Source organism: Cupressus sempervirens, chromosome 3 (assembly GCF_028749045.1).
Source record: "Cupressus sempervirens isolate cs-2001-9-10 chromosome 3, ASM2874904v1, whole genome shotgun sequence".
Lineage (NCBI taxonomy): Eukaryota > Viridiplantae > Streptophyta > Pinopsida > Cupressales > Cupressaceae > Cupressus > Cupressus sempervirens.
In genome coordinates this window covers 493,802,329-493,821,659 of record NC_143120.1, presented here as the reverse complement: position 1 = coordinate 493,821,659, position 19,331 = coordinate 493,802,329, and the positions used below count along the sequence as shown (strand labels likewise).

Below are 19,331 nucleotides of genomic sequence, written 5' to 3'. Positions count from 1 at the left end.
AGATTCACCTAGTTGCAGTCAAACACATCATGAGATACTTACAAGGCACTCTTAACCTTGGGCTCAAGCATGAGAAAGTTTACTTGGAATTACATAGGTACATAGACTTAGATTGGGCTGGAAGTGTTACTGATAGGAAAAGCACTTTAGGATGTTGTTTCAGTTTAGGCTCAGTGATGATATCTTGGATATGCAGAAAGCAGACATCAGTACCAAAGAGTAACATATAAGCTGAATACATTGTCGCAGCAATGGCATCTTGGGAGCCAGTTTGGCTTAGAAAGTTACTTGTGGGATTATTTGGTCAACCCATGATCCTACTATTATTCATTGTGATAATCAAAGTTCCATCAAGCTTTCTGTGAATCCAGTTTTCCATGACAGTTCTAAGCATATTAAAATTCCTTACCATTATGTAAGAGATATGGTAGATAGGAATATCGTGAAATTAGAATACATTTGCATTGCAGATCAAACAACAGATATTCTTACCAAACCTCTCTCTTGAGTGAAGATAGATCACTTCAGGAAAAGACCTGGTATGGTTGAATTACAATACATTTGTATTCTTTAATTATTAATGAAATAATTTTGAGTTAAAATTATTTTTGTCAAGCTATTGACTGTTATGGCCTCCACTATTTGTAATCATTATTTAAGGGGTGATGATCTTTGAGATAATGAACACTTATATAAAAGACATTATGACAGATGACAATGTCTTAGATAATGTACTGAACAATAGAGAACTATTGCCAGATCTGGATGAGTTCAAGATCACATTGTGGTATAGACATTTCTATGCGTATGAGTCAAAACATTGCTAAAGGAAGAATTTAATCATTCTTCGAATTTTATCCTGTAAACTGGTAGATTTTAACTCAGGATCATATTGTGATATAGGCTTGCCAGTACCTATGAGTCACAATTTGGATAAAGGAAGAATTTTATCATTCTCCGGATTTTATCCTGTGTTGATGCAGGAGCATCTTGCATCCAAAATAAAGGGGAGACATGTTGAATGTAAAATTTAAAATTAAAAAAAAAAAAATTGATAAAAAAAAAAATTGTGGAGGAGAGAGAAAGTGACGAAAATTAGAGGAGAAATAATAAAAAAATTAAAAGGGGAAAAAGGAGAAAAGAAAGGAAAAGAGGATTTCTATTTTCGAGGTGCATAGGTGGCATAATAGAAAAAAAATAAAAATAAATGGTTGTCATTCCATTTATCGAGGTGAGTGGGTAGAATTCTAGAAAGTTATGAATATTGTAGAAAGTTTTGGAAGTTGTAGAAGGTTGTGGAGGAATTCTAGAAGGTTGTGGATAAGTCATGCATGGCGTGGTAAGTGCCTATTTAAGCAAGACATATGAGCATTTCTAAATCAAGCTCAAGGAGAAGCTCAAGGAGTAGAAGCTCGAGAAGGAGAAGCTCGAGAAGGAGTAGCTTGAGAAGTAGAAGCTGTGGAAGGTGAAGCTTGGAAAGGTGAAATCTTTGGAAGGAAAAGCTTGAAGGTGTGAAAGTTGGAAGGTGTGAAGGCTTCAAGGTGTGAATGAGGAGGAAGTGAAGAGTGAGTTTTCCTGAGTCTGTGGATAGAGCGCCGAATGTGAGGCAGTTTACACTTGGATCTTGGATTAAGTTTGTGAGAAGAGCTAGTGACTGCGGTTTAGAAACAAGGAGGTTGCTTGGTGGCTTGCGAGCACAAGTTGAGACCTTGGAGGTTTCTACCAGAGTGTGGATCTGGACTAGCTTAGGCTGGGATTGGATCTTGAGAGATCTTAGAGAAATGTTATTGTAATTGCTATTGGATTTTCAAGTTTAATAAAATTGCTTGGGAAGTATTTGGTTATCTCTTTGTCTTCATATTGTTGCATTCTTGGTTGTGAGTTGGTAGGGTGGTGTGGCCCTTTGTCAGTGGTATCAGAGCGTACCGTCATTAGTGGTATCAGAGCAGACCTCTATCAAGTGTATTGCATTACATTGAATACTGTTATCACTAGTTTTAGTGATAATCCATATTACAGGTTTGGTAATATAACGATCATGTGTATCATGATACTACATGCATGGAAGAATCAAATAGATATAGAGTACAATTCTATGCTTAAACAATGTTGCTAGATATGTTTCTCTCATTTATATTAAGTTAAGAGGGAGTGTTAAATCCTTGTAACTTGATTATATCAATGTTCTGATATTCCCGATCAGATAGATCCGATATACATATAAGTTCCCTTATACTTGCCTCATGATAAATACTTCACTCTAAATGATTGGCATTTTACTAGGTATATTTATATGCCTCTTAAAATAACTATTGTAGTTGATTTCTAATCAACTATTAGTTAAATAATAAAGGCCGCCGATTTGTTATGAAAAGGGATTAATTCATGGAGTGCCGACCTAGAAGGGATGTGTCTTATGGAAAGACAAGACCCTTGGTCTATGAATAAAATAGGAACAAGTTTGTGGATAGAGGACACACAATTACCAAAGTCTTCTTTTCTAGCAATCTGCTCCTTGACGATTTAGATCAGAGATAAATTATAATTTCCAGAATTCATTTCAGACTTCCTGAACAATCACATTCGGCCCAGACTTGAAGGAGTTCGATTTTCAGCAAGATCAAAATGATTAATTCAGTATTGGTTGATCAGAATTTGTAGAAACTTTACATTTTGTTCTAGTGTGTTGATACTATCATAGGAATCTTGTGGTAGATGTTGTTTCCAATCTTTTTGATAGCTTGTTATTGGAACATTATATGATTTCTAATGTCATTACTCTTAAAGTGTTCAATATAAGTGAATAACTTTTAACATCCACCAAGCTAAAAATATTCTATGGAACAACTAGTCTTTCGATTTTTGTCATCTATGTTTCAATCCTTTTCCTATTTAAGGTGATCATGAGCTTCCCCAACATCTCAATAATCCCCTCGCTAAATAAACCTACCAAGAAATAACTCTCAAGATATTGGCATATTCTTGTTTTTCTGAGTCCACTACCTTAGTAGTGCAAAACTTACACCCTTTCTTCTGACAAATATTTAGGATTTTTCCATTGCCTCATCTCACATCGAGTTGATGAGAGTTGGTTCTGGATTGAGCTATAATAAATAATGTTACATGATTTTGTATCTTTTCGATAAAATATATTGAATTACTTAATTATTGAAAAACCTAAAATGGGGAAAAAAAAATTTGCCCGAACCCACGAACTCGAATCCGTCCTCGAACCCGAATCGGCAACTTAGGTAAAATTACTTGGCTAGTTTTCAGAAGAAATTGATGCTCAAAACTGTTGGGAAGTCATCTTCTCTAGTTTACATCGTGGACACTCATTATTGATCTTGGGGATGTTCTTGTGGTGGAGGAAACACGATACAAACTCGTCAATTTGTTGTTTTGACAAATTCTGGTTGAATCTGGTAGAATATGGATTATTAAATATTGGCACCTCATTTGGATGGTGAACTTGGCATTGGTCCTTGTGCCAAAGCCTTTTTTTATGTGACCTACAAACTTCTTGAGGATAAAGATATGCTATTATAGAGAGGTTACTAGATGTGGGACAAAACCAAATTGGGAATGAAACCATGGTTGCAGACTTTGACCCTTTTTTAGTTAACTTTTTCTGTGATATTGGTTGGGTGAGACTTCCAATTCTGCCTTTATATTTTTTGGGATACTCTTGTCTCCATTCCGTTTGGGAAATTTGTCTCCATCACAAAATCTTCTTAAGTTCAATTTTTCTTCCCTCTGCTCTTTGTTCAAATTTGCATGGATTTTAGTTGAAACAGATCTTTCAAAACCTCTACCTGCTGAAAGTGAAATTAACACCAGTCAAAACTTGGAATCAGATGGTGGAGAAAGATATTGCGTTCAGGTGTAGATGCTGTTGTGCAACAGGATACATGTGAGAGGATTGTTCAAAACGTTGTACAATCTCCTTGCAACATGTGACTTGGTGGAAAGGGGCTAGCCTCAGCCACCAACATATCAAAACCCATTTCAGTGAGTGATCTTGAAGGCAAAGCTTCAATAGAATAGTAAGCATGTTGCTCCACTTCCAAGTTGTAAGAAGGTTGAAGACACAATGATTTCAAAAGATGATGTAAAAACTTTGGAACTTTGGAGGTGTCCTCACAGACCCAATAGTTTGAAACTGAAGATTTGTGGATGGAAAACAAATGTGTCCAGACAAGTGGAGGAAGAATCAATATGCAAAATGGATGCTACTAAATGGCTGCAGCATTTTTCTCTCCAGTTAAGAAGGGAAAGTAGGATCTTCAGGAAAAGTAGCTCTTAGGGTGCTCACCACCATAGGGTGCACTTCGGATACAAATTATTAAATAGTGATCGTGGGATTATGCCCGTTAACCATAAAACAAAATGTTTGTGCATGCCCTTTACATAGGGATGCATAAGAAGAACAACATAACTTGAACTAGGATTGGGAGCACATTGTTTCGTGGATCTTGAAACTTGAAAATTAATAATAATAGATCAAGCATAAAAATATTAGTGTCTTGAAAAAACCAGAGGCACATGTTCACAGAAGCAGATTTCGTGTGCAAATTTTTTAAAAATTGAAATAAATATTATGTAGTGTCAGCAGTTTATGGAAACTGCAAATTTCAATTTTGGAAAGGAGTGAAAAAAATAAAAGAATTTGCAAGTTTCAGATGAAATTGGAACAAATCATGAATTCCATGGATAACCAGATGATGAAGTTCATACTCATACATTTTGACAGTTTTTGATAACCCAAAGATTTCTATAGAATGGATATATCCATATGCATACATTAAACTTGTTGTGCCGAGATTTCTAAATTTTATAGCAACAGTCCTTCTCTACAGCCATTTGAATTTAGACCTTGTTGGAGCAAAAAAAGATGAAACACAGGTGCTGGATAATATTTGGAAAATCATAAATTCCAAGTATAACTATATATGAATACAGACACTGATATTGCAACTGACATGGTAGTTTTAAATTGTTTCATGAGCAGAAATTTCTGGAAAGTCTAATTTAAAACATGAAAAATTTATATTGACAGCAGTTTGTCTCAAATGGAATTTGAAATTTAGGAAAGTATGAAAAAACTTGATCAAGCTGATTCTCTGAGGCTAAGATGAAATGACGAAAATAAGAAAATCCATAGATAACCCAAAGCAGTCAGTAGGTTTAGTGTGTGTTTCTATATGTCAACAGGGAATGCAAAAACCTGATTCCTAGAGGTAACCCCAAAATCCTATAAATGATATTTGAATGGAAAAGTAACATCGACTGAGACGAGATTGGGAACTGAGGGATTGAGATACATGCTTGGAGGACACAGAAATATGGAAATGTAAACAATTTAATCACTAAATTATCAAAGTAGTTTACTGTTGCTAAATAATCAAGTCGAGGAAATTGAGAGACATTTTTAACCTTTCCATGTAAGGGTTTGCCAAAAAGTTTATTAAACCTATAAACATTAATTACATATATTAAATTGTATAGTTTTATTATTTTAAATATAGTGTATAATAATATATTATATATGGAAGTCTTTCTCCTTCCTCTCTCTCACAACTTGGGGAACATCAATTGATTTTGAACAATTAGATTTCTTATAGATTGAATTAATGTATATAATACATACATCTACATATATAAAATTCAACTACATATGTAAAATATAAAATATAAAATAATAATTAAAAGTAATAACAATTATAAAATTACAAATTTTTAGGTAAAACTGTGAGTGGTACACAAATTAGACAGATTGGTTTAATATGTATATAATACATATGTGCTAGGTACATGCAATAAATACATCCAATGTAAAAATGCAAAATAATCATAAAAAATATAATAAGAACAAACTTTTGGGGTAAAACTATGTGCACATTTGACTGATGTTTTCAGTGACATGGAGCGATTCATCCAAAGGAAGAGGAATTATAAGAAAATGAATTTTATAATGCATTTTATAATGGAGAGAAAATAATTACCTATTTGAAAGTAGAAAATAGATTGAATTAAAATCTTATAATAAATAAAAAGAAAAAAAGAAATACGAACAAAAAGTAAATGACTTAAAATGTATGAAGAATAACTTGGAAAGAACATCACTAATAATCAAACGATATAATTAATTATTATAAGGACTATCTAAATATTTATGTAAATTTAAAATAAAATATCTAAAATTAAAAAATAAAACAGACATTAAATAGAAGAAACAAAGGATGAGGCAGCAGTAGAGGAAGAAGATGAAGAAGAGAAAAAGGAAGAGGATGAAGAAGATGCAAAGGATGCACTAGAAGAAGACTAAAGGACATCCAAGAGCCGGAGGATGAAGAAGATGCAAAGGATGCACTAGAAGAAGACTAAAGGACATCCAAGAGCCGGAGGATGAAGAAGATGCAAAGGATGCACTAGAAGAAGACTAAAGGACATCCAAGAGCCGGAGGATGAAGAAGAGGATTCTTTGCACGCTGACTAAGGAGTGGCAGCTAAAGTTTCCATACTTCATTTTTTTGAACAATTGGTCCATGGAGATCCATGCTTTCTTTTAGTAGATAAGATAAAATAAGATAAATTTATTAATGTCCAAAAGGAGACCACAAATGGATCTAAGGGATTGCAAAGAGTGCAATAGGGCCTCAACTAGTAGTCGAAACACCAGACAGTGTCCACTGAAAAAACAAAGCAAGAAAATAAAGAGACAAAAAGCAAGGGGATAGAGCAAGAGGCAATTAGAGCCTAAGAACTTCCCGTAGGCGAGAAGTAACCAAGAACTGAGGGATAAGGCTCGAGATGAAGGCGAGTACAAGTTGTGGGCCTCGTCGAAGAGCTGTCGAATGTAGGGTGGAGTTTCTAAGTGTAGCCACTGAGAGGTCTTACTAATCTTGTAACAAACAAATTTTCTTAATAGAAAAAGAAAGAACTAAGAACTGACTTCAAGTAGAAATGAAATTAATTACTCAACTAACTTCCGAACATAAGATCCATTTCATGAGACATGAAAAGAAATAACGATTAATTGAAATAATGACTAACAGATTAATGATCAATTGAAATAACGATTAACTGAAATAACAACTAATTGAATAATGATTAACTGAAATAACAATTAACTGAAATAACGTTTAACTGAAATAACAATTTCTTAACATTCTTTGTATACAAGTAAAGTATATTGCTACCATTCTACTATGATGTAGGAGGAAAATAAATGCATAGTAGAGATATGGAAAGAACTTACTAAAAAGTAATTGACGAATCTTTAACTGGTTGTGCAAGCTTTAGCTTTCGGATAAGAGAAGCATTGACTTAGGCTTAACCTCCCAACCGCGGACCATATCCATCCCTACACAATCTTTTGAAAAGAAAGGCCCTACCTACCTCGGGAGTAGGCTTGGGGTACTACTAGTCCAGCCATCCGAGCAATACTAGTGTTTAGAATTTTTGCACAGTTATGGATGGACATGTCTAAATAACTGGCACTATCGACATCATGTGATCATAAGAAGGCAAGCATGCCTTTAATGACCTTGGCCAAGGTTTTTGGATGGGTTTTTATTACTCGATCACCACAGCGCGACTTGACAACAGGGAAACAAGGAATATTGACATGCATGAGCTATTAAATGATTCCTTTTGAAATAATAAATAATTGTTATGTCACAACTGATTTTGTTTCATGTTATTGCAGATTTCTCTCTCTCACCTCTTCACCCTCTTCCTTGGCCATACAGCCAAGTGAATCCCAGGTGTTAGAGTAATGAAACTTCTTTTGCTGAACCTCAGCTGGTGTAAGAATATTACATATTCCAATATATCATATCATAGTTTCTATGACTTGAAAATGATATTAATGGCTTGCAAGGAAAGAAAATAAAATAGTTTGATTTTGGAAATTCTTCAGTAAATAGAGATGTAAGAACTTATCATGTGCAATCGGTCTTGACTTAGCACGCAAAGGTTAGACTCATTGAGTATCGATTTGATATTGCAATACTAAGATACATTATGGAATTTCATGGACACATCCCCACTTGCTGTAATTTCAAAAGCAGTTTTAAGAAGGAAAAACAAATAACAATCTAATTTAAAAGTTGGACCACATAACTTGGTCTGAAATAAAGGAATGTGAGCTTTGGCTTGACACTAAACAGTTGGTTCCTCAACGTGAGCAATCCGAATGCAATTCTCAGAGCAGATATGAATTATGACTTTCAACAAAGGTTGATCATGGAAATAACGTAGAAAAGGAGCAGAGGTAAATCGTGTGTAAGGAAAAAATGATAATAGTAATAATTCTGGCTTCTCTTAGTTTGCATAAATAAAGAGGCATTCGATATATCAAAGGCTTCCAAGAAGCCGTAACTCTTAAAGAGTTAAAAGATTTGTCTTCTTGAATCACCGATATCATATGCCAAGTGTACATTTTGTCCTCTTAAAAGAAAATAAATAAATATGGAAAAGAACTTGAAGGTTATAAATCAAAAGGATAATTTATAAGCATATTTATTTATTTACACGTAAATATATTTTATTAAGATGGCATTGTATTAAATGTTTATCCAAGGTCGTATCTTTTAAATATGTATATGTAAATACATGTTTCATCTGGAAGATTATTTTATTCTCTTGTACACGCATTTAAATGTATGTATTAAATAGATAAAATCTTGTATATAAATAATACCATGGTGTCACCTTTATTTTTATATCTATGTTTACGTATATAAATATGCTTTATAATGAAGTGATGGAAATGTCGACCATAATCCAATAAAGGTATGTACTTTAATTAAGTTAAGATCATTAATATTTTTAATGTTTATCTAATAGCTCATGCGTGTCTAATGATTGTACCCTGCTATACAAGTTGCTGGGTCTTTACCAAGATAGTTAGAGGTCATACCTGTCGATTAGATAAATGGACTAAGGTAGTACCCCATTCCGTAGATTCCGTTAAGCAATGCTTCTCTCCTTCGTCTGCTCCTGCAATCACACGTGCAACAATTTTCCACAATATTAGCAAGTTCCATGATAAATCCACAATAACGTTTAATATTGATATTTAACAAGGAATTTAGTTAATAACCATAATTTCGAAACCAAGCAACTGCTAACTACTATCATCATCATATGACAAGTAACGATTAACAACCATCCTCATTAAAAGTTAAACAATTTCATAGGATACAACGGTTATATTTAACTACCCTTTTCACATGACTAGAAAAGAAAACCCATTCAATTCAATGGCTATAATAATTTAAATTAGGTCAAAATTTAGGATGTAACAAATCTGGTGTGACTTTGCGAAGTAGAGGGAGGACTGAGCAGCCTCTTCATCCGCTGGGCAGGAGGCACGGGAGTGAAGGAGGAGGTGATGAGTTGGTGGGAATCCTGACTTGGACACTGAAGTTCGAGAAAGTGGGCCCAGAGCCACATAGCTTCCGACATGTAGAGTGCAAGGCACAACTGGTTGGTATATCTGAAAAAGGAGGATAGACTTCCGCACCCTCTAAATAGGCAATAAAATCTCCCCCTGATCTCATGGTAAATGGGGCAACGAAAGATAAAATGTGTCTCCAACTCCGCCTCACTAAGAGAACAAAAGGGAAATGAAAGATAAAGTTTAAGCTTTTTAGACTAACATAGTATTTCTGCTGCTATAATTGGAATTGTACTCCATGTCGATGCTATATGGCTCTTTGTTTTAGTTTCCTTATCTCCCAACGATTCTATGAACCTTTTATATAATGTTTTTAATTGCTTTTAATATCAAATCTTAGGCCTTGGTCCCTTATTCAACAAAAACAAGAAAGAAGAAACAAAGGAATTGAAAGGAACCCTGAGTAATATATAAAGGATTGGAAGGAAAAGAAAGTTGACAAATAGAGAGTAAATAAAAGAAGCTAGTAACTAAAAGGAAGTTTAAATAAACTAAACGAAAAGATAAGGAATAAGCAAAACAAAGCAACATAATTTAAATTAACAATATATACAATTAATTTAATAAGAAAGATTACTTAAATAGTTACTAATATTTAGAATTTGAATACTGAAAACTGCAAAATACAATAAATGTTAAAAAGAAGAAAGAAAGGAAGTAAAAGGAATACTAAGTATCCCAAGGCAATAGAAGTTGAAAAATGGAAAAGCTAAAGAAGCTAATAAAATAAAAATAAAATAAATTAGAAACATAAAAAAGAGCAAAACTCAGGATATAACAAAAGGAAATGTACCTATAGATTAGTAATAGATGATAAATTAAATGTTAAAAAGAAAGGAAGTGAACCAAGCCACAAAAAAAAGAATATTAGTTTATTTTTGGATTCAATTGTGTGCGTTTTTAGTATCAACGTTTCGGATCACACTCAGTGATCCATCGTCAGGAAGAGAGAGTGCAAGAATAGTAAAAGAAAGGAGTAGAGTAGACCAAGCCTAACTCAACAACTATAAGAAGAGGAGAAAACAAAAACCTAGGTAGAAAAGAAAAGAAATAAAATTAGAAAGAAAGAATATATATATATATATACACCCACACCCACACACATACATATATAAGAGAGTAAATATACAAAAAATAAAAATTATATATACAAAATTGTAAAAAGACTTTATCCAATAATAAATATAACTAAAAATAATAAAATAAAATAAAAATTAGTTATTTATATACTATTTTTACTTATTTTATTTTATTATTACTAGTTATACTAATTATTGCATATAGTCTTTTTACAATTTTGTATATATAATTTGTATATTTGCTCTCTTATGCATCTATATGTGTGTGGGTATATATATATATTCTTTCTATTTTTAGATACTTTATTTTCTACCTAGGTTTCTGTTTTCTTTTCTCTTCTTATAGTTGAGTCAGGCTTGGTCTACTCCTTTCTTTTACTATTCTTGCAATCTCTCTTCCTGATGATGGATCATTGAGTGTGATCTGAAATGTTAATGCTAAAAACAACACAATTGAATCCAGAAATAAACTGATATTTACTAATGGAGAGTGGAAATCTGATAATGTTAATTCACAGAAAGGAATATAATCAGTTTTAAAAGTGCAACAGTAAAATTAAAGGAAAAATAAGAAACTAGAAAAACCGAACAAGAGAAAAATCTTAGCAATTTTTAATATTAGAAAGAAAATATCTATATATCTATATATTTATATATAAAAATACTAAAAGAATGAAATAATTTTAAAGAAGAACAAGAAAAAAAAGGATGAACAAGCAATTAAAAATATGAAAAACAAAGAGACAAGCTAAAAGATTAAATATTATCTAAAAGAAACAATCAAAACACAGGACACAAAAGCAATTGAACTTGAAACCATACAATAAGATAAAATATGGAAAAACTCCATCATCAACAATCTCAATTACATTTGCATAAATCAAATCAGCTTATCTTGACCATCTGATGTTATAGCTTACAGTTACGATCAAACAAAAGCCACATTTTTCGGCTATTTCAAATTTTTTACAATTATTTTTGCTGTTAGATCTTAGATCAGTGATTGGATGATAGCAATCAATTTTTGGGGACGGACGAGAGGGTTTTAATGCTAAGCAACCTTCTGCACAGAGTTGTCCATTGACTCGGAGATCATGAGAAATGGAAATAAAGTGAACAAAGCCCCTTTTTTCCCCTCGCAAGTGCTACATCAACGCCCCATCCACAAACAACCATGTGGATTACACAGATTATAAAATCATGAAAAAACCTAAAGGTTCATGCAGATCCATTTGGGATACATAGACGAAAAATTGCAAAAGAGTTCTAAATTAAAAAATAAAATAAAAGATTTAAAAAAAATAAAAGGATAGCTTGTTAAGTCTGCACAAATATGCAGACGAAGTTCAATGGATGTCTTGCAATGTTTGAGAGTTTGCCAAATTTTGAACTTCACAGCTGGAATTCAACAAACCATGTGGCTTAGTCAACAATAGTAATAGGAAGCTTATTTGATGTTTTATTAGGATTTGATTGCATGGTTTATAAGCCAGTCTCATTGACCCATATTTCATGGGTAATCATCCAGAAAAACTCATCTTTCATGACCATGAACGGTTTACTTAGCACTCATTGCATTGGGGTGATACAAGCAATCATTGCATCTGAGAGATGCTTATAGGACTTAAGCATCGAGAGTTGCCAAAAGGACACCAACCCCTCTTCTACTTTGAATCAAATACGCTTAACCATGGAGTTCCCTCCAAGATCAACCGCACTTAGCTTGCTACCCTACTTTGGAAACCTTTAGTCATGTGCCTTTTTGACCATTCATTATAAAGCTCTTTAGCTTAATCATTATTAATAAGCATTTAAATTACATGATGTTTTATTACCATTTATTCATAGTTTTTGAGTCAATCTCATTGACGCATGTTCCAGGAGTGATGTTTCATAGAAATCCATCTGTCATGAGCCTAAATGATCTACTTAGCACACTTTTCATTGAAATAATGCTAATTGGGGTGAAGCATTTGTATTTCTAGCAGTTTAGCTATCCCAGTAATATTTGCTATTTAAGGAATTGAGTCGAAGTAGTAATAGGATTGGTGACCTCTAAGGTTGAGTTAAAGTACTATTGGGATAGGTGACCTTGCAAAGGCCTGTCGATAAACCCCTATGACAATCACCTAGATGCAATGAGTGCTAAGTGGGTCATTCATTGTTATAAGAGATCATTTGTCAAGAATTGTTACTCATGAAATGTGGGTCAATAAGATGGTCTAAAACATTATACAGTTGAATCTTTATAAAACAATGCATAATTTGAAACATTGAAAACACCATTTTTTTTTACTACTGATTCAATCCCTAACCCTTTATCGTTGATGGAAAAACTCCAACATCAACAGTCTCAATTATATTTGCATAATATCAAATCTGAATCTCTGCAACTGAACATCACTGAAGTTTCTTCCACTTTGACATCAATGACAAAGTGCTCGGGAAGACAAATTTTGACTTTACAATGCTCTTTCTAATCAGATGCTCACCCCTTATCAGAGAGAATGAGAAGCCAAAATCTGGAGCTTCCATCTATGTTGAAGTCAATTCACATCAACCTGCAACAACATAATGAAATCTGCAACATGTTGAAAACTGGGAGCAAAAATTTCAAGTCAATGTGAACACATCAATACAATTCAAAGTAAACATCACATGACAATAATCAAACTACAACATCTGATCATTTCAAACTTTCTTCCCCTTGCTCTAATGCCTATTTGTCTCGGATGACTTATTCCTGTCCAAATCTGAGTCTGAAAAAACATCAATCTGAAATATCACAATTTCGATCTGCACATCTTAAACATGAAACATTTCCAAATCTCAAACAATTGAACATAGCAGTCACCAAAACTAAGATGTAAACACATTACTAAATCTGAAACATGAACACATAAACTGAAACATCACCCGGTCTGCAAATATCAACAATCATATCAATATACAATGACCATCATTTACGATTTCTCTATCGGGGTAAAAGATACTATTATATTTACCTCCCCCTAACATAATGCTTCTTATGATCTAGGAAATATTAGTTGTGCATATCTTAAAAGCTAAAATTGGTGTTTGGTGACTCCTTAGGGTCGGTGCCCTTAAACATTGTAATTGGAGTAATTTGTGAGGTTGGATTAGGATGGCTGATCCTGGCAGCATTTCTCACCGTGGTTTTACCATCTTGGATTTCCACATCAATTCTTGTGCATTGTCTTTATTGTGTGGTGCCTCCCTTCAATTTGTTTTGTTGTGCTTTCATTTCAATATTCAGTTATAAGTAATTTATGAAAGGACTTAAAACTGATAAAAGTTTTTGTTTTATTTATTACTGATTCACCAGCCGTCCCCTCCCAGTAGTAAATTTGTGTTTTGCAATTGGTATTAGAGCCTTGGGTGAGGGGTTTGAGTATCCCTTGAGTGGGTGCGTAGACTTGGTCAGTGGTGAGAGGGAGATAGTTGATTTGGTTGTCAGCACCTCCTTGGGGACTCATGATATAGCATTATGACCTCTCAAGGGTTGGATTAAATTTGGCATTTGTATTCAGCCTTGATAGTTCAAAATCTTAGCACAATGGCAAATGATTCCAACAAGTTATAAACTAAGTTATTGGCTTCCTTGGAAAAGGCTTAGAATTTGGTCCTGGTATGATTCTAGTCCCGGTTCTAAGTTGGTTCTCCCTAGGTTCAGCTGAGGTCCTTCTACGGAGCTTGGTTTCTCTGTATGCTCTATTCTATGGATCCCAAGAACACATAGGGACCCATGGTTGTGGGTGCTAAAAAATGGGTCCCACGTGCTATTGCAAATATTGTCAAAACCCGAAAAGTCAACAATAACTATAATCTCGACCCCTATAGCACGCCTTTGCTCATTTTATGTTATTTCACTCTTCTCTCAAGCATATTTCACCATTTTTGCTTTGTTCCAAGCTGTAGCATTATTCTCCAAAGGTGAATGCTACGAAGTACTCAGACAAACATTAAAGGCTTAGGAATCATTTATATAAATTTTAATAATTTTCAATTTTATGAGTATCACACTTCTAACTTATTATTATATGTTCGAAGTTTTGAACCAATGATGGATGAATTGAACACATGAATCTGTATGTATATATAAATTTATAATTTTATTTATATCAATATGTGTGTATGATATTATAGTCATTGGGAGACACATCTCTACCTCTCAGTGATGCGTCTTAGAGACAAAGACGCATCTCTAAGACCTTGCATGATTCCAGGGTCTTCAAAATTGAGCGGAGACTCCGACACAAAGTCTTGTGAAGACTCTCTGTCTCCCACCAAAAAGTTTGAAGTCTCCAGCTCACCTCCGAAGGGAAAAGCACTTTAAAAACAAATTATTTCATTTTTGAGTCTTTGACCATCATTTTAGGCAATAATATTAAATGAGTAATGAGTAAATGACGTTACTAATTTACCTTCATTTCTGAACTATTTGACTCATTACTATTAAATGAGTAAATGAGTAAATGACCATTGTTTTTGAACTATTTGACGCTATATGAAACAATATTGAATGAGTAAATGACACTACTATTAGACAGTAGACTATATGATATATCATGTTTTGATTCAATGGATTTAAATTATTAATGTTCATAGTTAAAATTTTTCCATTGTTCTTGTTTTCTGATTTTGAAGCTCTATGTTATGAAGTTTCTTGAAAATTATTAAATTATATCTTAAAAAAAATTGTTGCCTTGAAGTACCCGTCTCCTATTTTTGAAAAAATGTCGTAATAGTATTAGAGACCTCCCAGACTCTCCATATCCAGGTGACTATGGTACTATATATGTGTGTGTGTGGAGCTGGAACCTTAGCAATTTTTTTTTTTTCCAAACCCATGTACTCAAACGCATAGCAGAACCAAGACGGGTAATTTAGGTTATAAGTGGTGAAACACGGGTACACATTCCCCCCTCCACTCAAGTCCCCCGGCTCTGATATGGGGACACCTCCAAGGCACAGGGATGAGGCTTTCCCTTGTCATCCCGCCACTGCCACCAGGACGTATGGAGATGGCAGAGACAGCCAGCTGTCTTGGGGCACCCAAGTGTCCCTTGAGAATCTAGGGAATGTTGAAGTCTCTTGTCCCAGATGTTTCAAAAGTGTATTTATTTTTAAGTTTCCTTTTCTTTTTATTTTCTTTTGGGGTTAAGGTTGACTCATCACAGATTGATGAGGATTGTACAACTATAGATGCAGGGCTAGCGTTAATTTGGCAGATCTTGATCATGACAAGTCTGGTAGTTCTAGTGTGAGAGTTTGGGGATGAGCAGAAGCTTCCCTTAACTGCATTTTGACATTTTGTACTTATTTTGATATCATCCTACTCACTGTAATCATCTTTATGATATTTCTGATATAATAGAAATTTCTAATTTGACTATTTCATTTCTCAAATATTATTTAATATTCTAGTATTTAAAACTAAAATGGAAAGCTTAAACCTTGGTATTTAGTATGCAATGTTGCTATTGTATTAATTTGCCAGAGTTTCATTCGAAATGTAATTCTTACACATCTTTTCATAATTCATCTTTCCTTATCTCCATCTTATTTATTTGAAGAAAGCTATTACTTTTGTTCTTATAAATCCAGGGTATGTCAACAAGGCTCATATCAGTGCATTTCTTTAACAATGATTCAGAACCTTATAAATGAGTTGGCTTGCAGAGACGAGGCCCGTTTTCAACTGACGATGCCCATAGTTGGAAGAAGTATATAAAATATAGTCACTACTGTTGAAATGCTAATAAAGATTAGATTATAAAAATTATTTTCTTAGGCTAGAATGCATGCAAATCAGAAATAATGTATTCCTTTGTAAGAAGCTATCTGGATTCTGTACTACCTGAATGCCACCTTTCGATAATTGATGTTTGAACTAATCTTTTATCAAGGAGTGACAGACTCAAGTGCCCACTTAAATGTGAGACAAATATGATCAGATGCCTGTCATAGTAAGTTGATTAACATCATAATTATGTGCACCAGCAAAACCTTTGACATGATTAACATGTACAAAGACTCAGTGGTCTCAGTTTTCTGTATTTAAATTTAATTCCCCTGTTTTGGAATCATAGCATTTGAATTTTAAGTTCAATCATTTGAAAATAAAATCATCCCGCACATGTCTTTTTTTGGTATTACTTACTTTCTTATTTAATAAATCACTTACATGTTAAAACATTATTTTGCAGGGTGTAGCTTGGTTGATAGCTGTTCTTGTAATGATTATCAATGGTTACCTTCTGGTGGACTTCTTTGCAAGTGAACTTCTCAGTATGGGGGCTATGATAATACTAAGTGCCATAACGGTTGTATATATCAGTTTTATAATATATTTGGTTGCCCAAGCAATATGGCCGGATAAATCACGTACAACATTTGCTAAACTACTCCACTGAGACAGGTTATTGCTCAACTTTATTTCATTCTGCTGATTCAAAAGAATCTTCTGAAAGAAATGTGCTAACAAAACTTCTTTATATTGCTTATATAATGTTCTCAAATTGGTTGTGCACCTTTATTTAGTTGGACGGGAAGAAAAATATGCTAGAATTTTCTCTAGCTTGTGGTATATTCAGCAGAATTATATTACCTTAAGAAGTCTAATAGGAATGGAGATTTTAAAGGATTTGAAATCTCAAGGCTTAATGAAGACATTTAAACATTTCTTCTTTCATTGTAATGTGTCTAAGTTCCTCTTTTAGTTGATATGGGATATGTACAGTAGAGGAGAGGCCTCTTTGGCTCTTTTATCTAGGGGATTTCTTTGACCGTGACAATTTATTTGCCTTCGAGATCTCGTGTTTTGGTGGTTTCCTTTTTTCATAGGAGGATCCCTGCTTCTATTAAGGATCTAGCTCTATGGTAAGATGCTAAAGTCAACTTAATTTTCAGAAAGCATCCGGTCAAATTGATAAATTATTCGATGGTATCCTCAGTGAGCATTGCATTCCCATCTTTGATAAGGGATGGTGTTTAGCTTTCAATCTCTCTTGGCTAGTGTCAATGAAATCAGTTAACCTGTGGAAGTGGAAGTAAGGGGCTGTTGTGAAATGTCCCAATTTATGATGTTGACAATGAAGTTCATTGTTGAGGAATTTTTATAGTGCGTTGTCACTAGATAAGGTGAATACTGGCCCATAACATTTGATAATTTAATTTTGTTCTTATGCTCCTCTTGGACGTATTTAATGTTTTTGTACAGATCCCAATCCACTAAAGGTGATCTTAACTGGGAATTTTGTAATATTGTGATTATATGAATACACTTTTAATTTATTCCCAAAAGGAAATTGTTCTCAACCATAGTTTGAATTTACCCTTGGTTCTCCATCAATTTGCACATTTTAGCACTTTTTATTTGTGTTCTTTAAGCAGTTCTTGGTTTAGCGGTTCTCCTTTTCTAGTCCCACTGTTACACCATAGCTAGAAATCAGATTTCTGCATGTTTCTCCATGAAGTTCATTGTTGAGGAGTTTTTATAGTGCATTGTCACTAGATAAGGTGAATACTGGCCCATAACATTTGATAATTTAATTTTGTTCTTATGCTCCTCTTGGACGTATTTAAAGTTTTTGTACAGATCCCAATCCACTAAACGTGATCTTAACTGGGAATTTTGTAATATTGTGATTATATGAATAAACATTTACTTTATTCCCAAAAGGAAATTGTTCTCAACCATAGTTTGAATTAACCCTTGGTTCTCCATCAATTTGCACATTTTAGCACATTTTATCTGTGTTCTTTAAGTAGTTCTTGGTTTTGTGGTTCTCCTTTTCTAGTCACACTGTTACACCATAGTATTTTTCAAGTTTCCTATGGCTAGGAAAAATACTCTGGCTTTGAAGGTAGATGACTGAATTTTACATGTCAAGGATTATGATTGAATGATTGGTTTTTTAATTTTAGATTAAGGTAAAAATAGGTTTTGAAGGGGACTCGAAACCCTTAACAGAAAAGTAAAAGATAAATCATGAAGCACTACCAGGTTTTACAAGGACTTGAAACCTGTAGTTTAATAGTAGCAAAACCAGGTTTTACAAGGACTTGAAACCACATAAAAAAATTATAAAATGAACCTAGGTTTTATAAGGACCTGGAACCTAGTTTTTATAATAGATAAAAATCAGATAAAATAACCAAGATCAGCAACCAATTAGCAAGACCACTACAAAAACAGAGACCAGATACTAGTGACACTACTAGCTGCTATTGCAGCTCTTTAATCGTTTTCACCACCTCTTTGCCTACCTCCGCAGTGCTTTGGATGGTATCAGCAACAGATCCTCTAGTAACCTTGGCTGCCTTTTTCCTAGAGCTATGTCTGGTTTGTTTACTTGGTCCACTTGGAGACATGATTTTTTCATTGATTTGTTTCCCTAAACCTGCAACAGCTGCACAAATGTTGGAAGTAACCTGCTCCATCTTACTGCCACTTTCTTTGATTAATAAACAAAGTTTATGTTCATATTCCTTTAGTTTCTCTAGTATATTACCTATTGAAACTTTCATCTGACTGATCTTTGTGTGGTCAATTTCCTAGTCCTGTTGTACCTTTCCCACTTTTCTTTTCAAACTCATTAATTCATTATACATCCATGAGTCAGCTTGCAGAGAGGTATCAACTTTAAGCTTTGCACTATGCAGGAAAGAAAGCATAGTATCCCTATCAATAGACTCATTCTTCTCCTTTCCCATTTCTTCCCTACCAGTAGACTCATCCTTCTCTGTCCTTGCATCTTCCC

General features: G+C 33.8%; 1 protein-coding gene across 1 annotated transcript in view; it reads left to right on the top strand.

Annotated features, from left to right (window-relative positions):
* LOC149567341 (metal transporter Nramp3-like) overlaps positions 1-17,886 on the top strand; it is a 51,848-nt gene extending 33,962 nt beyond the window's left edge. The window contains exon 4 of the mRNA XM_089820517.1: positions 16,776-17,886. Within this exon, the coding sequence (XP_089676643.1) occupies positions 16,776-16,982 (207 nt within the window). The 3' untranslated portion in view covers positions 16,983-17,886. The remainder of the gene's footprint in view (positions 1-16,775) is intronic.
* Positions 17,887-19,331: the final 1,445 nt, after the last annotated feature.